Below are 19,909 nucleotides of genomic sequence, written 5' to 3' on the forward strand. Positions count from 1 at the left end.
CCGGCCTAGCAATGGAGGCGTGGTCTTATTATAGTAGATGAAATAACTAATTGATTAACAATAATTTTGTATTGTATCAAATATAGATATATATACCGGTACACAGGACATCAAAAGCAGGATCTCCTGTCTCCATCAGTTTAACCCACTCCTGACAACTAGTGCTTCCCGCATTTTGCAGTATACATACGACAAATGGTGGACACTGGCTCAGAAGCTGAGCCGGTGCCACCATCCCCGGGTGTCTGCTGCATGTTATAGCTAAAACCCTGGGGTAATGGCGAGGACAGTTTTTTTTTTTTTTTTTTTTTTTTTGTTTTTCCCTATCCCCGCCAGTAACACCTTTAAATGCAGCAGTCAAAAGCGATTGCTGCATTTAAGGTGTTTGCAGCTCATCGGCAACCCAACAATGAAATTGTCAGGATGCCGGTGGCTACATAGGCAACCGGAGGCCTAACACTGGCCTCCCTATATGCCTAGTATGGACGAGTTTCAGGCCCCGAACGGAGGCGGGCTCTAAAAGGCTTCCGTAGCTGCCGGCAAGATCGCTCATGAGCTAAGCCAGCATTATCATCAATATCATATCAGATTGAAGCGAGGGTGCCCGCGTTCTACAAGTAGAGGGTGACCCAAACATATCTGCTTGAAGCGAGGGCACCAGTATTATACCAGGTAGGGGAGGACCCAAACATATCTGCTGGAAGTGAGGGTGCCTGCATTATACCAGGAAAGGGAGGGTTCAAACATATCTGCTTGAAGCGAGGGTGCCCGTATTATACCAGGAAGGGGAGGAGCCAAACATACCTGCTGGAAGCGAGGGCGCCCGTATTATACCAGGAAGGGGAGGGCCCAAACAGATCTGCTGGGAGCGAGGGCGCCCGTATTATACCAGGAAGGGGAGGACCCAAACATCTGCTGGGAGCGAGGGCGCCCGTATTATACCAGGAAGGAGAGGGCCCAAACAGATCTGCTGGGAGCGAGGGTGCCCGTATTATACCAGGAAGGGGAGGACCCAAATATATCTGCTGGAAGCGAGGGCGCCCGTATTATACCAGGAAGGGGAGGACCCAAACATATCTGCTGGGAGCGAGGGTGCCCGTATTATACCAGGAAGGGGAGGGCCCAAGCATATCTGCTGGGAGCGAGGGTGCCCGTATTATACCAGGAAGGGGAGGACCCAAACATATCTGCTGGAAGCGAGGGCGCCCGTATTATACCAGGAAGGGGAGGACCCAAACATATCTGCTGGAAGCGAGGGCGCCCGTATTATACCAGGAAGGGGAGGACCCAAACATATCTGCTGGGAGCGAGGGTGCCCGTATTATACCAGGAAGGGGAGGGCCCAAGCATATCTGCTGGGAGCGAGGGTGCCCGTATTATACCAAGAAGGGGAGGACCCAAACATATCTGCTGGAAGAGAGGGCGCCCGTATTATACCAGGAAGGGGAGGGCCCAAACATATCTGCTGGAAGCGAGGGCGCCCGTATTATACCAGGAAGGGGAGGACCCAAACATATCTGCTCGAAGCGAGGGCGCCCGTATTATACCAGGAAGGGGAGGACCCAAACATATCTGCTGGAAGCGAGGGCGCCCGTATTATACCAGGAAGGGGAGGACCCAAACATATCTGCTCGAAGCGAGAGCACCTGTATTATACCAGGAAGAGGAGGACCCAAACATATCTGCTGGAAGGGGAGGACCCAAACATATCTGCTGGAAGCGAGGGTGCCCGTATTATACCAGGAAGGGGAGGACCCAAACATATCTGCTGGGAGTGAGGGTGCCCGTATTATACCAGGAAGGAGAGGACCCAAACATATCTGCTGGGAGCGAGTGCGCCCGTATTATACCAGGAAGGGCCCAAACATCTGCTGGAAGCGAGGGTGCCCATATTATACCAGGACGACACTTCCCAGCAAAATTCTCCAAACTGCAAAGGTGCCGAGTGTGGACCAAAAGAGGATAAAAAAAAGGAAATTTCTCCGTGTGACACCGGCCTGTGCAGAAAGGATTGATCACAACGTAACACGTCTATGGATTATTATACCACCTGCCCCTGATGTACTCTGCCTGGCTTACATGTACCCCCACATTATTATACCACCTGACTGTGCCCCTGATGTACTCTGCCCGGCTTACATGTACCCTCACATTATTATACCACCTGACTGTGCCCCTGATGTACTCTGCCCGGCTTACATGTACCCCCACATTATTATACCTGACTATGCTCCTGATGTACTCTGCCCGGCTTACATGTACCCCCACATTATTATACCACCTTACTGTGCCCCTCATGTACTCTGCCCGGCTTACATGTACCCCCACATTATTATACCACCTGCCCCTGATGTACTCTGCCCGGCTTACATGTACCCCCACATTATTATACCACCTGACTATGCCCCTGATGTACTCTGCCCGGCTTACATGTACCCCCACATTATTATACCACCTTACTGTGCCCCTCATGTACTCTGCCCGGCTTACATGTACCCCCACATTATTATACCACCTGACTATGCCCCTGATGTACTCTGCCTGGCTTACATGTACCCCCACATTATTATACCACCTGACTATGCCCCTGATGTACTCTGCCCGGCTTACATGTACCCCCACATTATTATACCACCTGCCCCTGATGTACTCTGCCCGGCTTACATGTACCCCCACATTATTATACCACCTGACTATGCCCCTGATGTACTCTGCCCGGCTTACATGTACCCCCACATTATTATACCACCTGACTATGCCCCTGATGTACTCTGCCTGGCTTACATGTACCCCCACATTATTATACCACCTGACTATGCCCCTGATGTACTCTGCCCGGCTTACATGTACCCCCACATTACCAGTAACATACAATTAGAACTACTACCAAGCAAAATCTGCGCTCCAAAAGGCGCTACTTCCGTTCTGAGCCCTACAGCGGCCCAAACAGCAGTTTACTTGCACATATATGGCATCGCCATACCCGGGAGAACCCTTTTAGCAACAGTTTTTGGGGTGTCTCCCCAGTGGCATAAGCTGGGCAACACATACTTGCACTGAAATGTCACACCTGGGGAATAATATAAATTTTTGCTTTGCACCGTCCGCAGCGCAATCATTTATGGAAAAAACCTGTGGGGTGAAAATGCTCACTACACCCCTAGATAATTTCCTTGAGGGGTGTAGTTTCCCAAATTGGGTGACTTTTGGGGTGTTTCCACTGTTTTGGCCCCACAAGACCTCTTCAAACCTGACATGGTGCCTAAAATATATTCTAATAAAAAGGAGGCCCAGAATCCTCCAGCTGCTCCTTTGCTTCAGTCTCTCACCGCACGAGGGCCACATGTGGGATATTCCACAAACTGCAGAATCCGGCCAATAAATATTCATTTGTTTCTCTGGTAAAATCTTCTGTTTTACCAAAAAATGTGTTCAAAATAAATTTTGGGCCAAAAAAATAATAATTTTACATTTCCCCTCTACTTTGCTTTAATTCGTGTGAAAGGTTAAACTTTTTAAATTCTGTATTGAATACTTTGAGGGGGGCAGTTTTTAAAATGGGGTGACCTATTGGGGTTTCTAATATATGACCCTCAGTCACTCCGGAACTGCCCCTGTTGTAAAAGCCTTTCTTGAAGATGTGAGAAATCGCTGCTAAAGTTCTAAGCCTCGTAACGTCCTAGAAAAACCCAACGATGTGGAAAAAACGATGCAAAACAGTCGTCACACGGGGATGTTCATTAGCAACAATTTTGAAAAATCTTTTTATTTGTGTAAGGGCCGGTTCACAGTTTTTTTTTTTAACGCTGAAGCTGCATCGGAAGACGCTCCAAAGATCGGCCGAAAATACCTCGCGTTGATTTCAATGGGAGACGGAGGCGTTTTTTTCCCGTGAGTGGAAAAACCGTCTTGCGGGAAAGACCTGCCCCATCTTCGGGCGTTTACGTCTCTGACCTCCCGTTGAATTCAATGGGAGGCAGAGAAAGTGTATTTCACGGCGTTTTTTGTCTGTGTCGCTCAATGGCCGTGGGCAAAAAAACGTGGGATACGGCGGGTAGGCAGAATTTTCTGCCTGCCAAAAACTCAGTATTTTGTAATTCAGGCCCTGTTCACACTAAGACCAGACATGAGAATGAACATTTCAAAATCAGTACAGCATCTCTGCAGTGTAGTTTGACAAAAGGAAAATTGTAAGGCCTCCCGCACCCGACCGTAGCCATGTGATCGGCTGGCCGCGGAGTGTCACCCGCGAGCCGCCTGCAAATCGCAGGAGGTGCAAATCGCAGGAGGTGCAAATCGCAGGAGGTGCACATGGCCGTGTCCAGTATCTTTTATGAGCCCGGACCGCAGAACTCTCCTGTGGATTTTCGAGGGAATTGCTGTCGCAAAAGCGCGTTCCTGTGCATGGGGCCTAATATTCAGCAATTATTTTAAGTGGTATAACAGTCGGTCTTACAAGCAGATGCAACAAATTAAATTTTTCTCAATTTAAATGTCATTTCTCTCAAGTTTGGTGTTTTTCACAATTAAATCCTGAATGTATCTGGCAAATTTTGCCAGTAACAAAGTCCAACGTGTCTCGAGGAAACGGTCTCCGAATGGCTTGGATAGGTGAACGCGTTCCGGAGTTACCACATAACGTGACGCGTGTTCGGCCGTTTCTCTACGTCCCGGCTCATCCGACGCTATATATTACGACACTTCAGTATATCACGGTATTCATGATTTTGCACTTATTATTAATTATATTTAGAAATGATAATGTGTCGTCTGGTTATTGTGACTGGACACTGACTGGCGTCCACTATAGAAGGTGCCGCTTTAGGCTTCTGTACGAGATACCAGTCTCTTTTAGAAATCGTTATAACTTGCATGAAGAAGAAAAAATAAGTCCGGTATCGACGGGGTAAAGTGAACAGGCCAGACACGTCTCTGCCTCACCCAGCAGGTCCTGAGCGCACGCGTCCATGGTGACCTCTAATGATCTATCTCTAGGAGCACGTGGAGCTTGGCGCTTTCTTCACGGGGAGGTATTGCCACGCAGGAATGAAACATGGCGCCGCTATTGGATTGCGGTACTTATAAAATCGAGACATATACGATTGGTCAATGGCACCGTAAATAGGGAGTAGTTTATGTAGGATGCCACACGCAGGCGCTAGCCGAAACGCGTGTCGGTGTAGGACGCCATTCCAGGGAATGAGGAAACGACTGGTTAGTAGTGATGATATTTTGGCGCGGCGGTTTCCGGTTAGGAGTCTCTGGATTTTCTGCAGCTTCAGAGTGGCAGTTCAGTGACATGTACACGATTTAGCAAACCCGTTTTTCAGACTATCCGCTAACTAGGCAGCAATGTAGCCGTTCTCGTCCAGACTACAGGTACACGTTGCACTTTACACACGTGGTCGCTGTATCCGGTGAGACCGTATTATGCTGAATTGGCGCAGTAATGTTCTATTAATATCCCCGTTGTGGTACTTCTATATTCATCAATGTGGATTGATTTTTGTTATATATATTGTCAGATATTTGAAATAGTTTCTTTTTATTGAGCTTAAAGCCGGCGTCCCGTGTTGGTCTTCATATAACGGTGTGAGTACGGCAGCTCTGTCACATATTCAGTTTATCTATAATGTCCCGGTGATGGCGTGCCGTGAATCTAGGATTATGACAACATGTAGAAGAGACGACGGCGCGGCACTCGCCATATGCAAAAGGTTTCTCTTTATTCCAAGATTGAGGCAGGAAACGCGGGATTCAAAAGACAACCGAGCCGACTGTTTCACGTCCTTCAGACGCTTTATCGAGGCATCCCGGGTAGGACCTGAAACCGTCGGCTCTGTCGTCTTTTGAATCCCGCGTTTCCTGCCTCAATCTTGGAATAAAGAGAACCCTTTTGCATATGGCGAGTGCCGCGCCGTCGTCTCTTCTACATGTTGTCATTTGCTGAAACTAACTTCAACATGCACTGAGCACCGCCAGACAAAGGCTGTCGAACTACAGGTCCCAGCCAGCTGAAGCACAGAGTCTGACATTGCAAGCGAAGGCCTTGCCAACCTTTTTTCTACTTGTTGCACAGAATCTAGGATGAGAACGATGGCGTGTCGTGTTCAGTCTGCGGCCGGATGGTTCTGTTTTTCCTCTCTGAACAGTTTGATGTTTTGTCTCGCAGCCTCCTGTAGCTTCTACCTTTGTGCCAGCGCCAATAGGACCGTCCTATTCAACCTGGAAAGCTGCAGCTGCTCCGGTTCCGGCACCTGCCCCCTTCATGCCCAGCCTGTATGAGCCCGTTCAGCCGCATTGGTTCTTCTGCAAGTTAGTGGAAGGTCGGGAGGTCTGGCTGCCATTCAGCAATTATGACTCTGCCAACCTTGAAGAAGTCTATAACTCCGGTAAGTGGTGGAGCATGTGAGGAATGAGACGTGAGGGTGCTGACCTGTGAGGAGGACGACGGACGGTCCGCTCCATATGCTGGGGGGGGGGGGGCGGACTAGTGTCTTTTATGTGATGGTCACGTCATGTCTTGTTCAGTTCAGCCAGACCCAGAGAGCGTGGTGGTGAGTACAGCGGGGGGCCGCTATGATGTCTGCTTGTATGACCGGGAAATGAAAGCCGTGTACTGGGAGGAGGAGGACTCCGAGGTCAGACGCTGCTCTTGGTTCCACAAGGGAGACACGGACAGCAGGTTCATCCCTTACAGCGAGGACTTCAGTGAGAAGCTGGAGGTGAGTGTGCTGGAGGGGAACAGGAAGGGACTGCCTGGAAACTAAGCATGCTCACAACACCTCACGCCCTTTCAGTCCAGTTCTATAAGGAGAGCACATGTGAAACCCCCACTCATCTAACACAAATAACCAGACAACAACAACCCAACCTATTGCGGCACCCCACGTGGACTAGGAGCCAGCGACGCACGCGCACCTCCACTGACATTTTGCCCCCCATCTTGTTCCTGAAGGCCCTATCCTACTCTGACCAGCCCATTCTGCTATAAGAATCACGTGCGTCCACCACCAGATACATGTCATTTACAAATTCACATATTGCATGGTTTACCATCCCCCCCATGCTCTGTCGTACACCAGAAAACCCTTTATTCCTTCCACAATAGTTTACCGCTGTTCTCTAGCTGCCTGGCTAAGGGCCTGTTCACATCAGCATTCGTTTCACTTAGGGTTTCTGTCGGGTTAACCCCTCAGCGGAAAGTCAAACGGAAACCTCCGCTTCTGTTTCCCTCACCATTGAACTCAATGGTTACGGAAACCTAGCTAATGGTTTCCGTCTGTCACCGTTGTGACGGGGTTCCGACGTATTGGACGAACTCAATAGCACAGTCGACTAGCGCAGATGTAAACGAAGCCGTACAGGTGCTAAGCAGTAATGTGGACAAGAAGTCTTCTCCATGGACAAACTCTGGATCTCATAAATGCTAAAGGTGGTTGATATTAGGGGCCAGTATTCTATATTTGCACGGAAGATGAGGAAGTTCTTTGATCAGGACGATCAGACGATGTGTCTCCAAGAGGGGCAGACAAAGGGGTATGAAACCCCAAGCATGGCTCATGGAGGGGGCACTGGGGAGGGAAATACTGGAGAGGAGACTTACTGGAGTGTGTGGACAGTCCATGTCTGGTAAGTAGAACGTGTAATGTCATTATTGTTACATGTCTCCATATAAATCTCAGAATACTGTAACCGGCACTTCACCCTTTATACTATATACATTTTTATACACTCACTTATTGTGCCTGACCTTAGAATCTAACCAAGTAAGATGGTGGAAGAGAGAAATTCTTACACCCCCTACAGAAACGGCTCCTTTACTGATTTGCTGCGTTGTTTTATTATGACGCATTTCGCCTTTATTACTGCATTACCCCTCATCTGAACCCAGTTTCAGGCTCTCAATGACTCCGTCCTGGGTTGCTAGGCTGGCTCGCTGCAATCCCTCCTCTACTTGTTGTGCTCTATCGCTGCTTCACTCCCTGCAACAAAAGATATTGTGCGCGTTTTGCGTTCCTGTGTGACCCTTCTCCTGCCTTAGCCTAGACCTATCCTCTTGGCTTAGTAATCATGCTTCCTTACTGGTTTATTGCACAAACTGCTCCCAAACCCTAGAGCTACCAAGTAATCCCCTGGCAAGTCTTGATGACAAGCCCATGGCATCTAGCCTGATACATATGGACACCATTGCCCCCAGGAAAATTGTTGCCCTGCATACCTATATCTCTATACATGCTGAGCCCTGTCACCAGATTATAAGTGCCCTATCCCCTACATAATGTGATCGGCGCTGTAATGTAGAGAACAGTGGCTTTTATTTTGAAAAACAATCAATTTTGAGCAAGTTATGAACCATTTTAGATTTAGGCTAATTAGTTCTTAATAGACAAGTGGGCGTTGTGGAGAGAAGTGTATGACGCTGACCAATCAATGACAAATCAGCGACCAATCAGTGTCATGCACTTCTCTCCATTCATGTCCATCTGAACTCACCGCACAGCGTGGTCTCGCGAGATCACGCTGTGCTGTCACATACTCCCACAGTAACTTTACCGACGTGACATGGGGGTGAGTAGACATCACCTCCAGTCAGGACGCCATGTCTATTCACAATACCGACACTTTGGGAACGTTTCTGTGGGGCTTACACAGCACAGCGTGATCTCGTGAGACCACGCTGTGCTGTGCGTACAGGTTGACATGAATGGGGAGAAGTGCATGACGCTGATTGGTCAGCGTCATACACTTCTCTGTACAACGCCCAGTTGGTAGAAAGTAAAAACACTCCCAGTTGTCTATTAAGAAACTAATTGGCATAAATCTAAAATTGTTCATAACTTGCTCAAAAATTGTCGTTTTTCAAAATAAAAACCACTTCTCTACATTACATCGCTGATCACATTATGTAGGAGACAGGACACTTATAATGTGGTGACAGCCTCTTTATTACTAGGACCACTGTTATCTACATTACAGCACTGATCACATTATGTAGGAGACAGGACACTTATAATGTGGTGACAGCCTCTTTATTACTAGGACCACTGTTATCTACATTACAGCACTGATCACATTATGTAGGAGACAGGACACTTATAATGTGGTGACAGCCTCTTTATTACTAGGACCACTGTTATCTACATTACAGCACCGATCACATTATGTAGGAGACAGGGCACTTATAATGTGGTGACAGCCTCTTTATTACTAGGACCACTGTTATCTACATTACAGCGCTGATCACATTATGTAGGAGACAGGGCACTTATAATGTGGTGACAGCCTCTTTATTACTAGGACCACTGTTATCTACATTACAGCGCTGATCACATTATGTAGGAGACAGGGCACTTATAATCTGGTGACAGCCTCTTTATTACTAGGACCACTGTTATCTACATTACAGCACTGATCACATTATGTAGGAGACAGGGCACTTATAATCTGGTGACAGCCTCTTTATTACTAGGACCACTGTTATCTACATTACAGCGCTGATCACATTATGTAGGAGACAGGACACGTATAATGTGGTGACAGCCGCTCTATTACTAGGACCACTGTTATCTACATTACAGGGCTGATCACATTATGTAGGAGACAGGACACTTATAATCTGATGACAGCCTCTTTAACGGAAGAAATATCCATGGCCTCCCCGCTGACCCCCCCCCCGGCTGGGCTGAATATATCTTGCTAGCCCCCGCTCTTCACTGCTGTTGTATCTCTGACTTACCGGCTTTGCTGGCTTCCCGGAACCTTCTGTCTTCCTTTTTTGCCTCTTCATTTGAGATGCTCACAGTCACCGATGTTCTCAGTTGTCCTGCTCATCTTCTCTGGTCTCTTCAGCACAAACCAATCTTGCTTTTCCCTGTAAACAGAAATGAAATTAGGCTTTGTTCACATCTGCGCTCGGGCTTAGTTTTGACATTCCATCAGAATGGAGCCCTGACTAACACAAGCAGAAACCATTGGTTTCCACTTGTGTCCGTTTTGCAAGGGTTGTGTCGTTTTGACGGAATGAATAGTGCAGTCGACTACGGTATAGTGGTAGAAGTATATACATAGTGGTGGTGGTAGTAGTATATACATAGTGGGTGGTGGTGGTAGTAGTCGTATATACATGGTGGTAGCGACAGTAGTAGTATATACGTGGTGGTGGTAGTAGTAGTATATACATGGTGACACTAGTAGTATATTCATGGTGGTAGCATATACATGGTGGTGGTAGGAGTATATACATGGTGGCAGTAGTAGTAGTATATACGTAGTAGTATATACATGGTGTCGGTAGTAGTAGTATATACGTTGTAGCATATACATGGCGGTAGTAGTAGTATATACATGGTGTCAGTAGTAGTAGTTTATACATGGTGGCGGTCGTAGTAGTAGTAGTATAAACATGGTGTCAGTAGTAGTAGTTTATACATGGCGGCGGTAGTAGTAGTAGTATATACATGGTGTCAGTAGTAGTAGTAGTATACACATGGTGTCAGTAGTAGTAGTATACACATGGTGGCAGTAGTAGTTTATACATGGCGGCGGTAGTAGTAGTAGTAGTTTATACATGGTGTCAGTAGTAGTAGTATATTAGTATATACATGGTGTCAGTAGTAGTAGTTTATACATGGCGGCGGTAGTAGTATATACATGGTGTCAGTAGTAGTAGTTTATACATGGCGGCGGTAGTAGTATATACATGGTGTCAGTAGTAGTAGTTTATACATGGCGGCGGTAGTAGTTTATACATGGCGGCGGTAGTAGTTTATACATGGCGGCGGTAGTAGTTTATACATGGCGGCGGCGGTAGTAGTTTATACATGGCAGTAGTAGTATATACATGGTAGTAGTAGTTTATACATGGTGGCGGTAGTAGTAGTAGTAGTATAAACATGGTGTCGGTAGTAGTAGTAGTAGTAGTTTATACATGGCGGCGGTAGTAGTAGTAGTATGTACATGGTGTCAGTAGTAGTAGTAGTTTATACATGGCGGCGGTAGTAGTATATACATGGTGTCAGTAGTAGTAGTTTATACATGGTGTCAGAAGTAGTAGTTTATACATGGTGGCGGCGGTAGTAGTATATACATGGTGGCGTCGGTAGTAGTATATACATGGTGTCAGTAGTAGTAGTTTATACATGGCGGCGGTAGTAGTAGTAGTATATACATGGTGTCAGTAGTAGTAGTATATACATGGTGGCAGTAGTAGTAGTATATACATGGTGGCAGTAGTAGTAGTATATACATGGTGGCAGTAGTAGTTTATACATGGCGGCGGTAGTAGTAGTAGTAGTTTATACATGGTGTCAGTAGTAGTAGTATATTAGTATATATATGGTGTCAGTAGTAGTATATTAGTATATACATGGTGTCAGTAGTAGTAGTTTATACATGGCAGTAGTAGTATATACATGGTGGTAGTAGTAGTAGTTTATACATGGTGTCAGTAGTAGTAGTTTATACATGGTGGCGGTAGTAGTAGTTTATACATGGCGGCGGTAGTAGTAGTAGTTTATACATGGTGTCAGTAGTAGTAGTAGTTTATACATGGCGGTAGTAGTATATACATGGCGGCGGTAGTAGTATATACATGGCGGCGGCGGTAGTAGTATATACATGGCGGCGGCAGTAGTAGTTTATACATGGCAGTAGTAGTATATACATGGTGTCAGTAGTAGTAGTTTATACATGGTGGCGGTAGTAGTAATAGTATATACATGGTGTCAGTAGTAGTAGTAGTTTATACATGGCGGCGGTAGTAGTATATACATGGTGTCAGTAGTAGTAGTTTATACATGGTGGCGGCGGTAGTAGTATATACATGGTGTCAGTAGTAGTAGTTTATACATGGCGGCGGTAGTAGTAGTAGTATATACATGGTGTTAGTAGTAGTATATACATGGTGTTAGTAGTAGTATATACATGGTGTTAGTAGTAGTATATACATGGTGTCAGTAGTAGTAGTATATACATGGTGGCAGTAGTAGTTTATACATGGCGGCGGTAGTAGTAGTAGTAGTAGTAGTTTATACATGGTGTCAGTAGTAGTAGTATATTAGTATATACATGGTGTCAGTAGTAGTAGTTTATACATGGCGGCGGTAGTAGTTTATACATGGCAGTAGTAGTATAGACATGGTGGTAGTAGTAGTAGTATATACATGGTGTCAGTAGTAGTAGTTTATACATGGCGGCGGTAGTAGTAGTAGTATATACATGGTGTCAGTAGTAATAGTAGTAGTTTATACATGGTGTCAGTAGTAGTAGTAGTTTATACATGGCGGCGGTAGTAGTATATACATGGCGGCGGCGGTAGTAGTATATACATGGCGGCGGCGGTAGTAGTTTATACATGGCAGTAGTAGTATATACATGGTGTCAGTAGTAGTAGTTTATACATGGCGGCGGTAGTAGTAGTATATACATGGTGTTAGTAGTAGTATATACATGGTGTTAGTAGTAGTATATACATGGTGTCAGTAGTAGTAGTATATACATGGTGGCAGTAGTAGTTTATACATGGCGGCGGTAGTAGTAGTAGTAGTAGTAGTTTATACATGGTGTCAGTAGTAGTAGTATATTAGTATATATATGGTGTCAGTAGTAGTAGTAGTATATTAGTATATACATGGTGTCAGTAGTAGTAGTTTATACATGGCGGTAGTAGTTTATACATGGCAGTAGTAGTATATACATGGTGGTAGTAGTAGTAGTTTATACATGGTGTCAGTAGTAGTAGTAGTTTATACATGGCGGCGGTAGTAGTATATACATGGCGGCGGCGGTAGTAGTATATACATGGCGGCGGCGGTAGTAGTATATACATGGCGGCGGCGGTAGTAGTATGTACATGGCGGCGGTGGTAGTAGTATATACATGGCGGCGGTAGTAGTATATACATGGCGCCGGCGGTAGTAGTATATACATGGCGGCGGCGGTAGTAGTATATACAAGGCGGCAGCGGTAGTAGTATATACATGGCGGTAGTAGTAGTAGTATATACATGGTGTCAGTAGTAGTAGTTTATACATGGCGGCGGTAGTAGTATGCTCTCTCTAGCGTCTGACTGCGCCTTCTACCTCTAGATCAGACCCGTGACTTTCTTTCAGGATGAGTGAGATTACTGCGGTGCCAAGTGATCTGTTTCCGGTTCTGCAGTTCGGAGCGGCATTGTCCAGTACCGGGCTGCGCCATAGTTGTAGTATTAATGGTTGTTACGGCTTTCCAGGCAGAGTACAAGAAGGCGGTCAGCAGTAACCAGTGGCACCGGAGGCTAGAGTTCCCTGGAGGAGAGACTATAGTGATTCACAACCCCAAGGTACGTACCATCCTTCCACATCACTGCCCCACCTCACACCCATCATCATCTGCCTCATCATCAGCCTCATCATCCTCCTCCGTGTGACATCCCGAGTTACTGAACTGAAACTGACGCCAGGAGCGGTCACAACGTAACAGACGTCACCAGCTGTAACAATATCCGCATATAATAAACTGGGGGGGGACGGGGACTTGTGATGGTGTATACAGCAGATGTATCTCAGCTCTGCACTATTATATATAATGGAGGGGGGGGCACTTGTTATAGGTGATGGTGTATACTGCAGATGTATCTCAGCTCTGCACTATTATATATAATGGAGGGGGGCACTTGTTATAGGTGATAGTGTATACAGCAGATGTATCTCAGCTCTGCACTATTATATATAATGGAGGGGGGGGCACTTGTTATAGGTGATGGTGTATACAGCAGATGTATCTCCGCTCTGCACTATTATATATAATGGAGGGGGGGCACTTGTTATAGGTGATGGTGTATACAGCAGATGTATCTCCGCTCTGCACTATTATATATAATGGAGGGGGGGCACTTGTTATAGGTGATGGTGTATACAGCAGATGTATCTCAGCTCTGCACTATTATATATAATGGAGGGGGGGCACTTGTTATAGGTGATGGTGTATACAGCAGATGTATCTCCGCTCTGCACTATTATATATAATGGAGGGGGGCACTTGTTATAGGTGATAGTGTATACAGCAGATGTATCTCAGCTCTGCACTATTATATATAATGGAGGGGGGGCACTTGTTATAGGTGATGGTGTATACAGCATATGTATCTCAGCTCTGCACTATTATATATAATGGAGGGGGGGCACTTGTTATAGGTGATGGTGTATACAGCAGATGTATCTCAGCTCTGCACTATTATATATAATGGAGGGGGGGCACTTGTTATAGGTGATGGTGTATACAGCAGATGTATCTCAGCTCTGCACTATTATATATAATGGAGGGGGGGCACTTGTTATAGGTGATGGTGTATACAGCAGATGTATCTCAGCTCTGCACTATTATATATAATGGAGGGGGGGCACTTGTTATAGGTGATAGTGTATACAGCAGATGTATCTCAGCTCTGCACTATTATATATAATGGAGGGGGGCACTTGTTATAGGTGATAGTGTATACAGCATATGTATCTCAGCTCTGCACTATTATATATAATGGAGGGGGGCACTTGTTATAGGTGATGGTGTATACAGCAGATGTATCTCAGCTCTGCACTATTATATATAATGGAGGGGGGGCGCTTGTTATAGGTGATGGTGTATACAGCAGATGTATCTCAGCTCTGCACTATTACATATAATGGAGGGGAGGGGGGGCACTTGTTATAGGTGATGGTGTATACAGCAGATGTATCTCAGCTCTGCACTATTATATATAATGGAGGGGGGGCACTTGTTATAGGTGATGGTGTATACAGCAGATGTATCTCAGCTCTGCACTATTATATATAATGGAGGGGGGGGCACTTGTTATAGGTGATGGTGTATACAGCAGATGTATCTCAGCTCTGCACTATTATATATAATGGAGGGGGGGGCACTTGTTATAGGTGATGGTGTATACAGCAGATGTATCTCAGCTCTGCACTATTATATATAATGGAGGGGGGCACTTGTTATAGGTGATGGTGTATACAGCAGATGTATCTCAGCTCTGCACTATTATATATAATGGAGGGGGGGGGGCACTTGTTATAGGTGATGGTGTATACAGCAGATGTATCTCCGCTCTGCACTATTATATATAATGGCGGGGGGGGCACTTGTTATAGGTGATGGTGTATACAGCAGATGTATCTCAGCTCTGCACTATTATATATAATGGAGGGGGGGCACTTGTTATAGGTGATGGTGTATACAGCAGATGTATCTCAGCTCTGCACTATTATATATAATGGAGGGGGGGGCACTTGTTATAGGTGATGGTGTATACAGCAGATGTATCTCCGCTCTGCACTATTATATATAATGGAGGGGGGGGCACTTGTTATAGGTGATGGTGTATACAGCAGATGTATCTCAGCTCTGCACTATTATATATAATGGAGGGGGGGGCACTTGTTATAGGTGATAGTGTATACAGCAGATGTATCTCAGCTCTGCACTATTATATATAATGGAGGGGGGCACTTGTTATAGGTGATAGTGTATACAGCAGATGTATCTCAGCTCTGCACTATTATATATAATGGAGGGGGGGCACTTGTTATAGGTGATGGTGTATACAGCAGATGTATCTCAGCTCTGCACTATTATATATAATGGAGGGGGGGGCACTTGTTATAGGTGATGGTGTATATAGCAGATGTATCTCAGCTCTGCACTATTATATATAATGGAGGGGGGGCACTTGTTATAGGTGATGGTGTATACAGCAGATGTATCTCAGCTCTGCACTATTATATATAATGGAGGGGAGGGGGGGCACTTGTTATAGGTGATGGTGTATACAGCAGATGTATCTCAGCTCTGCACTATTATATATAATGGAGGGGGGCACTTGTTATAGGTGATGGTGTATACAGCAGATGTATCTCAGCTCTGCACTATTATATATAATGGAGGGGGGGCACTTGTTATAGGTGATGGTGTATACAGCAGATGTATCTCAGCTCTGCACTATTATATATAATGGAGGGGGGGCACTTGTTATAGGTGATGGTGTATACAGCAGATGTATCTCAGCTCTGCACTATTATATATAATGGAGGGGGGCACTTGTTATAGGTGATGGTGTATACAGCAGATGTATCTCAGCTCTGCACTATTATATATAATGGAGGGGGGGGCACTTGTTATAGGTGATGGTGTATACAGCAGATGTATCTCAGCTCTGCACTATTATATATAATGGCGGGGGGGGCACTTGTTATAGGTGATGGTGTATACAGCAGATGTATCTCAGCTCTGCACTATTATATATAATGGAGGGGGGCACTTGTTATAGGTGATGGTGTATACAGCAGATGTATCTCAGCTCTGCACTATTATATGTAATGGAGGGGGGGGCACTTGTTATAGGTGATGGTGTATACAGCAGATGTATCTCAGCTCTGCACTATTATATATAATGGAGGGGGGGCACTTGTTATAGGTGATGGTGTATACAGCAGATGTATCTCAGCTCTGCACTATTATATATAATGGAGGGGGGGCACTTGTTATAGGTGATGGTGTATACAGCAGATGTATCTCCGCTCTGCACTATTATATATAATGGAGGGGGGGGCACTTGTTATAGGTGATGGTGTATACAGCAGATGTATCTCAGCTCTGCACTATTATATATAATGGAGGGGGGGCACTTGTTATAGGTGATGGTGTATACAGCATATGTATCTCAGCTCTGCACTATTATATATAATGGAGGGGGGGCACTTGTTATAGGTGATGGTGTATACAGCAGATGTATCTCAGCTCTGCACTATTATATATAATGGAGGGGGGCACTTGTTATAGGTGATGGTGTATACAGCAGATGTATCTCAGCTCTGCACTATTATATATAATGGCGGGGGGGGCACTTGTTATAGGTGATGGTGTATACAGCAGATGTATCTCAGCTCTGCACTATTATATATAATGGAGGGGAGGGGGGGCACTTGTTATAGGTGATGGTGTATACAGCAGATGTATCTCAGCTCTGCACTATTATATATAATGGAGGGGGGCACTTGTTATAGGTGATGGTGTATACAGCAGATGTATCTCAGCTCTGCACTATTATATATAATGGAGGGGGGGCACTTGTTATAGGTGATGGTGTATACAGCAGATGTATCTCAGCTCTGCACTATTATATATAATGGAGGGGAGGGGGGGCACTTGTTATAGGTGATGGTGTATACAGCAGATGTATCTCAGCTCTGCACTATTATATATAATGGAGGGGGGGGCACTTGTTATAGGTGATGGTGTATACAGCATATGTATCTCAGCTCTGCACTATTATATATAATGGAGGGGGGCACTTGTTATAGGTGATGGTGTATACAGCAGATGTATCTCAGCTCTGCACTATTATATATAATGGAGGGGGGCACTTGTTATAGGTGATGGTGTATACAGCAGATGTATCTCAGCTCTGCACTATTATATATAATGGAGGGGGGGCACTTGTTATAGGTGATGGTGTATACAGCAGATGTATCTCAGCTCTGCACTATTATATATAATGGAGGGGGGGCACTTGTTATAGGTGATGGTGTATACAGCAGATGTATCTCAGCTCTGCACTATTATATATAATGGAGGGGGGGGGCACTTGTTATAGGTGATGGTGTATACAGCAGATGTATCTCAGCTCTGCACTATTATATATAATGGAGGGGGGCACTTGTTATAGGTGATGGTGTATACAGCAGATGTATCTCAGCTCTGCACTATTATATATAATGGAGGGGGGGGCACTTGTTATAGGTGATGGTGTATACAGCATATGTATCTCAGCTCTGCACTATTATATATAATGGAGGGGGGCACTTGTTATAGGTGATGGTGTATACAGCAGATGTATCTCAGCTCTGCACTATTATATATAATGGAGGGGGGCACTTGTTATAGGTGATGGTGTATACAGCAGATGTATCTCAGCTCTGCACTATTATATATAATGGAGGGGGGGCACTTGTTATAGGTGATGGTGTATACAGCAGATGTATCTCAGCTCTGCACTATTATATATAATGGAGGGGGGGCACTTGTTATAGGTGATGGTGTATACAGCAGATGTATCTCAGCTCTGCACTATTATATATAATGGAGGGGGGCACTTGTTATAGGTGATGGTGTATACAGCAGATGTATCTCAGCTCTGCACTATTATATATAATGGAGGGGGGGCACTTGTTATAGGTGATGGTGTATACAGCAGATGTATCTCAGCTCTGCACTATTATATATAATGGAGGGGAGGGGGGGGCACTTGTTATAGGTGATGGTGTATACAGCAGATGTATCTCAGCTCTGCACTATTATATATAATGGAGGGGAGGGGGGGCACTTGTTATAGGTGATGGTGTATACAGCAGATGTATCTCAGCTCTGCACTATTATATATAATGGAGGGGGGGGCACTTGTTATAGGTGATGGTGTATACAGCAGATGTATCTCAGCTCTGCACTATTATATATAATGGAGGGGGGGCACTTGTTATAGGTGATGGTGTATACAGCAGATGTATCTCCGCTCTGCACTATTATATATAATGGAGGGGGGGGCACTTGTTATAGGTGATGGTGTATACAGCAGATGGATCTCAGCTCTGCACTATTATATATAATGGAGGGGGGGCACTTGTTATAGGTGATGGTGTATACAGCAGATGTATCTCAGCTCTGCACTATTATATATAATGGAGGGGGGCACTTGTTATAGGTGATGGTGTATACAGCAGATGTATCTCAGCTCTGCACTATTATATATAATGGAGGGGGGCACTTGTTATAGGTGATGGTGTATACAGCAGATGTATCTCAGCTCTGCACTATTATATATAATGGAGGGGGGGGCACTTGTTATAGGTGATGGTGTATACAGCAGATGGATCTCAGCTCTGCACTATTATATATAATGGAGGGGGGGCACTTGTTATAGGTGATGGTGTATACAGCAGATGTATCTCAGCTCTGCACTATTATATATAATGGAGGGGGGCACTTGTTATAGGTGATGGTGTATACAGCAGATGTATCTCAGCTCTGCACTATTATATATAATGGAGGGGGGCACTTGTTATAGGTGATGGTGTATACAGCAGATGTATCTCAGCTCTGCACTATTATATATAATGGAGGGGGGGGCACTTGTTATAGGTGATGGTGTATACAGCAGATGTATCTCAGCTCTGCACTATTATATATAATGGAGGGGGGGCACTTGTTATAGGTGATGGTGTATACAGCAGATGTATCTCAGCTCTGCACTATTATATATAATGGAGGGGGGGCACTTGTTATAGGTGATGGTGTATACAGCAGATGTATCTCAGCTCTGCACTATTATATATAATGGAGGGGGGGGCACTTGTTATAGGTGATAGTGTATACAGCAGATGTATCTCAGCTCTGCACTATTATATATAATGGAGGGGGGGGGCACTTGTTATAGGTGATAGTGCATACAGCAGATGTATCTCAGCTCTGCACTATTATATATAATGGAGGGGGGGGGCACTTGTTATAGGTGATGGTGTATACAGCAGATGTATCTCAGCTCTGCACTATTATATATAATGGAGGGGGGGGGCACTTGTTATAGGTGATGGTGTATACAGCAGATGTATCTCCGCTCTGCACTATTATATATAATGGAGGGGGGGGGCACTTGTTATAGGTGATGGTGTATACAGCAGATGTATCTCAGCTCTGCACTATTATATATAATGGAGGGGGGGGCACTTGTTATAGGTGATGGTGTATACAGCATATGTATCTCAGCTCTGCACTATTATATATAATGGAGGGGGGCACTTGTTATAGGTGATGGTGTATACAGCAGATGTATCTCAGCTCTGCACTATTATATATAATGGAGGGGGGGGCACTTGTT

At 45.2% G+C, this 19,909-nt stretch overlaps 1 protein-coding gene across 2 annotated transcripts in view; it reads left to right on the forward strand.

Annotated features, from left to right (window-relative positions):
* SEC23IP (SEC23 interacting protein) overlaps positions 1–19,909 on the forward strand; it is an 88,347-nt gene that overhangs the window by 16,280 nt on the left and 52,158 nt on the right. For both annotated transcript variants that reach the window (XM_075847737.1, XM_075847736.1), the window contains exons 3-5: positions 6,173–6,392; positions 6,532–6,725; positions 13,232–13,321. In XM_075847737.1, coding sequence (XP_075703852.1) covers positions 6,173–6,392; positions 6,532–6,725; positions 13,232–13,321 — 504 coding nt within the window. The remainder of the gene's footprint in view (positions 1–6,172; positions 6,393–6,531; positions 6,726–13,231; positions 13,322–19,909) is intronic.

The sequence above is a fragment of the Rhinoderma darwinii genome (assembly GCF_050947455.1).
Source record: "Rhinoderma darwinii isolate aRhiDar2 chromosome 11 unlocalized genomic scaffold, aRhiDar2.hap1 SUPER_11_unloc_1, whole genome shotgun sequence".
Taxonomy (NCBI): Eukaryota; Metazoa; Chordata; class Amphibia; order Anura; family Rhinodermatidae; genus Rhinoderma; species Rhinoderma darwinii.